Source organism: Triticum aestivum, chromosome 6D (genome assembly GCF_018294505.1).
Source record: "Triticum aestivum cultivar Chinese Spring chromosome 6D, IWGSC CS RefSeq v2.1, whole genome shotgun sequence".
Lineage (NCBI taxonomy): Eukaryota > Viridiplantae > Streptophyta > Magnoliopsida > Poales > Poaceae > Triticum > Triticum aestivum.
In genome coordinates, this window is record NC_057811.1 from 3,117,887 (window position 1) to 3,125,386 (window position 7,500).

A 7,500-nucleotide genomic window follows, 5' to 3' on the forward strand; every position below is an offset into this window, starting at 1 on the left:
TTCCTTTAGCCAGCACTCTGGGTGTCGTGTCCTTCCAGGGGGAGGCGCTGGCTTGGCCTCCCTCCCCATTTCTTTAGCCAACACTTGGGATGAAAATCATAGTTTTAAATAGCCGGCTATAGCTACTTGCAGCGGCGTGTTTGGGTTATCTTCTGTACTCGTTGACATGCTTGAGGCGGATACTAGTGCACTTCTAGTGCTTGTTAGCATGTTCAGTTTGTTATGTCGTGTTTCTGTGATCAGCTTGTATGAGGTTCTCCTCAACACTATTTATCATCCCGCCGAGTGGCTTAATGATATAAAGCAGGGCGAAATCCTAATTCGACTATGTACTGCAAATTTGCGCCGGTCATAGAATATTCTCGAGTGAGTTCAATCACTTGCCTGTGTATGGTAGTTCATTCGAAAACACTTCTTTCCTTGAGTAACGAGCATCCTGTATCACAAGAGAAGGATTGTTTTTTAAATGCAGCCATAGTGCAAACAGAAAACTCAATTTATGTATCTGCAGAAGAAAAAGGTCCACTCACCATGGATTTCTTGGATGCACGTCCACTGTTGACACCGATTTTACTTTGTATATGACCTATTCACAAACACCAAATAGAGATGGTTAAAAACATTTCAGAATTGGCCATAGGTTGATACAAATGAAAACTGGGCAAAGGTTGGACTCACCTTGGAGGCTACAAAAACTATGGCCAGCTCCACATGATACACATTTCGGCCCGTTTCTGTTTTGAACATGTCATCAGTGACATCTGTGATCGTCAAACTCTCCTCCACAGCGGTGCACTTCACGGTGACTACCTCCTTGGGCTTGAAGCATCTGCGTTTTCCTTGAAAAGAAAAGGTTACGAGAACATCTAGCTTTGACTTCGGTGAAAGAACTTCTCTGCTTGGTAATATGGTGCATTTCGCTGTATTGCTATTTGAACATATACTGAATGCCACGTGGTAATCTGTAATGTTGCATATCTCCATTGTGCGTGACACCATTTGCGCAACGGGGAACCGCAACTCGAGGGGTTCAATTGAGCTTATCTACAACAAATCGAGAAGCACTCAATTAAATGGGATCCTGATAGACATGCAATCGAAGAACTTTCGCTTAATGTAACATATATATCATTATTTAGTTTCAACATGTGTATGCCATAATGACCACATAAATCAAGGGCATAGAAAACTGATAACATTGACTATTTAAACTTTGCGTGCAAAGCTGGCTCTGCCCTTCCCTTTCCCCTTCCTCTACTTGCTCACTGTTGTCTTGGATCCTACTTTGGCCAACGAGGTGGGATGTGGCTGGTATTTAAGAGTTGAGATAAACTGAAATGTTTAATTTATATGGAGTAAATTTAATTGTTGACCCCCTCTTTTGACATTTTTGACAGGGATTACCCCATTTAAGGGATTTTCATCTGTTTTGCCACATTTAACCAAACTTGTGTTATATTCTACCATTTTTTATTTTTGATCAGATTCTGTTAAACCAGCCCCACATTTAAGGGATTTTCATCTGCACGCTCGGTACGTTGGCTCCATGTGCGCCTGGTCCTGCATCGCTTCCATGTCGCGCGGTGCACGGTTCTTCTCCTTTAAATTTTTCTGCACACCTTGAACGATATATATGTAACATATGTACATATAGATCTCCGGCTAAGACGGGCACAAGTCAGAGTTTAGCTATCTCTTGACCCTATTTGTTGGCACACTAATGTACTTCTCAACTCTATTTTTTTCAGAAGATTAGGATGGGGTTACTACTAGTCAGAATATGTTTAACAGCCTGCTGCTGGTTGTGTCCTGCCACGGTGTAAACAAGAAGATTAGTATGTGTCACTACCTAGGCAGGAGATCGATCCCATGGTACAAGTTTGGTTAAATGGAGTAAAATGGATGACAATCTCTTAAATGAGGTAGTCTCTGCCGATAATGTCAGAGGAAAATCTCTTAAATGGGGTAATCTCTGTCAATAATATCAAAATAAAGGGTAACAAATGATATTTGCTCATCTATATACATATCCAGTTTTTTTTTAACTTCAACCGAAGTTAAAGAGGATAAAACGAATCCATCACACAGAAGCGCTACATAATTTTGTGTTCTTTTTACAGGTTTATTTTTTTAATTTGTAATTTCTTTTATTAGTTTGTACTTTGTACTAACAAATTGAGTATGCAAGATGGAACTTTTTTTTCCGGGATGCGCAAGTGATTAAACTTGCACTTGTATAAGTTATGTTATTTGAGTTCTTATGACATTGTAGAATGCCCTTTTGATACATTGCACTTTTGACTATGCAGTTGCATACGATCATCCACAACATGTAATCATAATTCTATTAAACATGTGACATAAGATTATTATTTTTGAATTGAAAGAACAAAAACGATTTTCTCTAATCTTCTCTAAGCTAGGTCCTAGAGCCTTAAATAGAAGTATATTGTTCTATTTTGAAGGATGATTTTTTGATCATGTATTTTCTTTGAAGTTCTAATTACACATAATTTTAGAGGTATTCAAGCATTACTTACTAGAGGCGGTACTGAGAAACTACTAAATAACGTGTTCTTCTGTTGTCGAAATAATTTTAAGTGAAAAAAATTGCATTTCCAACACTATACATGTTGATTCTATACTTTGACGTTAGCTATGTTTAGATAATTTAAATAATTTTGTCTTTGTTCCAGTTCCCTAAGAGCATCGACATGTGTTTGGAGAGGTGCTTGGCTCTTTGCCATATATGGATAACATGGATGCTTATCTTTTTAGCATGGTCCAGAAGGATGTAATTGCATTCTAATAGATCCTCTCACCTCAAAAATAATAATACTAGTCAAACATAGTTGCTTGATGATGTCATACACCCTCTCACCTCAGGCATCCACAGTAAACATAGTGTGGTGTCGATGCCCTAAAGGAAACAAAATCGCGCTACAACAAAATAGCAGCAGCCTCAAAATACGCTATTAGTGTGCTATTAGCAAGGTGTTGTACACTGATTTATTTAGCGAGCCAATTCTCAACATGCTATAGCATGCTATTAGAATGCTATAGCGCGCTATTTTTTTTAGTCCTAGTCCAAGTTTGTGGGGGTTAAAATATCGATTTTGTATGCTATAGCATGATTTATTTAGCTAGTCAATTCTCAACATGCCATAGCATGCTATTAGTAACGCTATACGCTATCTTTTTCATTATTTGTATCAGTACAGAAAAGCGATAAGTGTCGATTTTGTGGGGGTTAAAATATCAAAATTCTGTTGAAGTTTATGACATGGAAAACAATGAATAGCTTACACTTTGCAGACCATGTAAATGTCCAAAACAACAACTTCTTGGGAATAGGAGGGAGTAGTTTGTAAAAAATGCTTAAGTTTGTCTAACCAAATTGTCCCCCTTGTCAGCCAATACTATCTTCAAACCAATATAACTAACTTTTTATAGAAAAAATAAATGTGATGCAACTTTATTTAATTGGGGTATTCACCTTTTTGATCATTCGACCCATGTCTTTCTTGAAACCCACGATAGTGATGCTGCTCTCCACACCGCCATCCTTCTTGTCCTCCAGGTATGTGTCTTTCTTGGAACCTAAGACTGCGACAGTGCTCTCCACACCACCTTCCTTCTTGTCCTCCAAGTCTATTTCTACAAGTGCTAATCCTTTTTCATTTCCAATCGCAATCCTACAATAAATTAACATATTGCACATTATATTGAGTTCAATATTGGATGTAATTGATGCAGAGGTTTGATGTATAACTCCATTATCTAAAAACACGATTTTGACACTGAAAGAAACCACCAAACAAAGAACTAACGATTGTGCACATTAAACTATCTTTTGGGGCGGTTCCAAATAGCTACAAAACACAAATATTTACTATTGAACATGAATATATCTAAAATTACTAACATCTACACCACCAAATTGATTTGACCACATTCTTTGACATCATTTCCTACTACACACTTGATGAAAGAACATGGTACTATGAAGACCGCGTTATTGTCATATTGTCACTCAGAGGGAGTACATATGAAGCTGTGTGTAATAATTGAATAAATATTCATGGAAAATAAGTACTATAAGGTCATAAATCTATCGATAACAAAAAATTGCACCTAGATGGACAAACCCTAGAATTAAACATATGGAAAATAGCATACTGCTAATATTTGCAATCTAGTGCATTTTCACTTGCACTTACAAGATTTATGCGATTGTAGAAAAACAAATTCTTAGTAACCAACTAGAACAATGGAAAACATGATACTTTTGATCATATACCTCGTTGATCCCTTCAAACTTGCTATAGCATATACTTCTCCGAGGTCAAAGTTGAACGTATGCTCATGTCTGGAAGAATGTGATGCACATTATTAGCACTTATACATCTGGTGTAGACTTTACCTTAAAGATGGTAAACCAACACAAAATTATCAGACTAGTAAAATTTCCACAAACAATACTGAATTTATTATCGTCGTTCTAAGAAATAATGTATTTCTTACTGAAATAACACTTTGGTGGATTGGGTCTGATGAGTTCTGTTATTTGGTTAGAGCTGAGTGTTAGGTATTGGTCCAACAATTAAATTGATCACATTGTTTAACTATTCTACATTACTCCACATAATAATTTAGTTCAAATCTTTATTTTTTTGCTTCTCAAATCTCAATCCATTAAACCCTTTATACATTTGTCAGTTCCTGTGTCTAGTGTTAAATATTTTGAAGATTGAAAAATGTAAGGATTAGAGCTGAATTGGCCTAATGAATTATAAGTAGTTGAAACCTTGGCCATCTAAAAAAGCAATATTCAGGAAATCATTAACTGGTAATTGCTTGGTCTGCTGGAGAGTAGGGGATTAATTGGTGAATCGGGCAGTTAATCGGGTACTCAGGGAGACAGAGACCCTCCAAGCAACTATTAATCGGACAGCTAACTGACTAGTCGGCCAATTTTTGAAGACTGAAAAAAGGGTCGGAGTGTGTCAAGATTTTGACTTCAAAATAGCTAAAGCTGAATTTTGATATTAGTGCATCCAACGGAATATGCCGTTTTAAGTAAGTATGAAAATATCAATACCAGTCATCTATCACAATATCAATACCAGTCATCTGGTATGGTTCTAGAGCGTTGAAATTGGCTTACAAATTAAGTATTTTGACAAATTTAGTAATCAATCTATATTTCGAGTCTAGATAGGATAAGACAAAATTATAGATTGACCTGCAGGTAAAAACGATAACTAGCATGTGTATACCACATCTTTGCGGGTGAATAAGACCATGCACCGTGCAAGTGTCAAGACTTGTGATGCTACAGGGGAGTTTATAATTACCGGAAGGTGGTCGAGTCCCACAGACGAACTGACCCATCCCATGAACCTGTAATTAGTATTAGAAGATCCGGATGGCAACAGACAATCTTAACGACATCTGTATGCCCTTTCAGTGTTTGGACACACCTCCCTGTACCGCAGTTCCAGATCTGACTCCATAAGGAGAAAAACTCATCATAATTGAACAAATATTCTATACGTATGATAAAGGGCTAGTCTATTCTTCAGTGGAAATGTGCCATTACCTTGGCAGTTCTGTCTTGCGAACCGGTGATCAAGTATAGCTTATCATCCAGACTGAAGTAATTCAAACACACCACCAAATCTGAATGCCCAGACAATATGTGCTTACATTCACCAGAAGGTAGATCCCATATCTGGAATTTCAATAAAATACATGTAGTCAGAAAACTGATATCGATTGGAAAGTACACAATGATGTTTACCCATTTTGCGTATAGGAAAACCAAACAAACCTTTACTGTTTTATCCTGAGCACTAGCAAACATATTGTCATCCTTTGGGTTAAACGCGACATGCTCTACAGAAAGGCTTTGGGCATGAACTGTTTTCATCAATTCCCAGTCATTGCCATAGTCGTTAAAGTCGACGTGTTCTGCAGAAAGGCTATTGGCATTAACTGTTCTCGTTAACTCCCAGTTTCTTTCATAGTCCCAGATCAAAATTTTGCCATCTTGGGATGCTGACAGCGCATAGGGCTCAGTTGCATGCACTGCCAAAGAATTGACATATTTCGAGTGTCCTCGCAGAACTCGTATTTTCTTTACTGGAGTTTTCTTTACTGGATCATAACTGTACACATATATAAATCCACTAGAGCAACCAGCCATAATCCACTGCTTACATGCTATAAATTTAGCCGAAGTAACTGCATGCAATCGAAGTGATATTAGGCTGGAAAATGTATGTCTTCTAAAAATGATAAGAGAAACATTAGAACAACACTATTATAAGTCACAAGCATGCCTTCTTTCCCTTTGATAGCAATATGATTCACTTCCTGCAGGAATATGGACACACGTTAACTGATTCGTCCTTGTATACAAATGCATAATTTCACTAAGAGAAAGGATCGATCAAGAAAACTGAAATCATAAGAACTCACTATAGCTCGGTTGTTTTACATATTGCTAGCACCAACATGCATTATTGTATAATATCTAAATCAATAGATCTTACACATATAGTGTTGAAAGGAAAGTATCTATCATATATCACAAACAAATTACACATTCTTTTGTACATGAAGGTGTAATTTTAAAAAATGCGGGAATTCATTTTAAAATTATTGGGAGCACAAATGTTTCTACATACATAGTATGGTATTTCAACTATTGAGTTTTTAACTTTCCCGTGTCTCATAGTTCCATATGTGAACGTGGTAATCTCCTTGAGTCATCATTATCCTGTGAATCGAGACAAGACATTTCTTACATATGCCATCATATGCGAGCAACAAGCTCATCATTAACTCTTCAGAAAATATGCACTCACAATGGCTCTGTTGGATGCACATCTAAGGTCCATGGTAGCCTTACTTTTGATATAATCTGATAAGAAACACCCAATAATATGGTTAAAAATGTACTATCAAAGGTTAATGCATATGAAAATTGGGCAAAGGTTGGATGCACCTCCGAGGCTACGAAAACAACATCCAGCTGAACCTCGTGCACAATTTGACCTTTCTTTGGTTTGAACATGTCATAAGTGACATCTGCAGTCTTTAAACCCTCAACCACGATGGTGCCCTTCACAAAGACTACCTCCTCGCACGTGAGGTCTGCTGGCATCCACTCATGTGCAACTCTCGTTACAATAACTTGTAGTGTCGACTGCGGTAAGAGAACTCCTTTCGTCGGCAATGCATTGTAGTTTGCCGTATCATTCAATGACCATATACTGAAAGCCACATAGTGATCTGTTATATTGCTGATCTTCAGTGTGCTTGACACCTCTTGGACAACTGGGAAGCGCAACTCCGGGGGCTCGACCCGGATCAGCTCAGTTGAGAGAGAGGATGAGCTTGTCTATAACATAATGAGGAGAAAACACATGATTAATGGGAACCGGATACATATGTGAACTTTACATCTGAGTAACACAAGTACGTATTGAGTTA

The 7,500-nt window shown here is 37.5% G+C and overlaps 2 protein-coding genes across 2 annotated transcripts in view; both read right to left on the reverse strand.

Annotated features, from left to right (window-relative positions):
* LOC123142916 (uncharacterized) overlaps positions 1–6,836 on the reverse strand; it is a 12,255-nt gene extending 5,419 nt beyond the window's left edge. Inside the window, exons 1-10 of the mRNA XM_044561626.1 lie at positions 6,813–6,836; positions 6,345–6,378; positions 5,834–6,246; positions 5,603–5,734; positions 5,358–5,506; positions 4,301–4,369; positions 3,497–3,695; positions 679–1,044; positions 531–586; positions 385–436 (exon numbers count right to left, since the gene is read on the reverse strand). Coding sequence (XP_044417561.1) covers positions 385–436; positions 531–586; positions 679–1,044; positions 3,497–3,695; positions 4,301–4,369; positions 5,358–5,506; positions 5,603–5,734; positions 5,834–6,246; positions 6,345–6,378; positions 6,813–6,824 — 1,482 coding nt within the window. The 5' untranslated portion in view covers positions 6,825–6,836. The remainder of the gene's footprint in view (positions 1–384; positions 437–530; positions 587–678; positions 1,045–3,496; positions 3,696–4,300; positions 4,370–5,357; positions 5,507–5,602; positions 5,735–5,833; positions 6,247–6,344; positions 6,379–6,812) is intronic.
* Positions 6,837–7,171: 335 nt separating this feature from the next.
* LOC123142914 (uncharacterized) overlaps positions 7,172–7,500 on the reverse strand; it is a 17,038-nt gene continuing 16,709 nt past the window's right edge. The window contains exon 22 of the mRNA XM_044561624.1: positions 7,172–7,408. Within this exon, the coding sequence (XP_044417559.1) occupies positions 7,378–7,408 (31 nt within the window). The 3' untranslated portion in view covers positions 7,172–7,377. The remainder of the gene's footprint in view (positions 7,409–7,500) is intronic.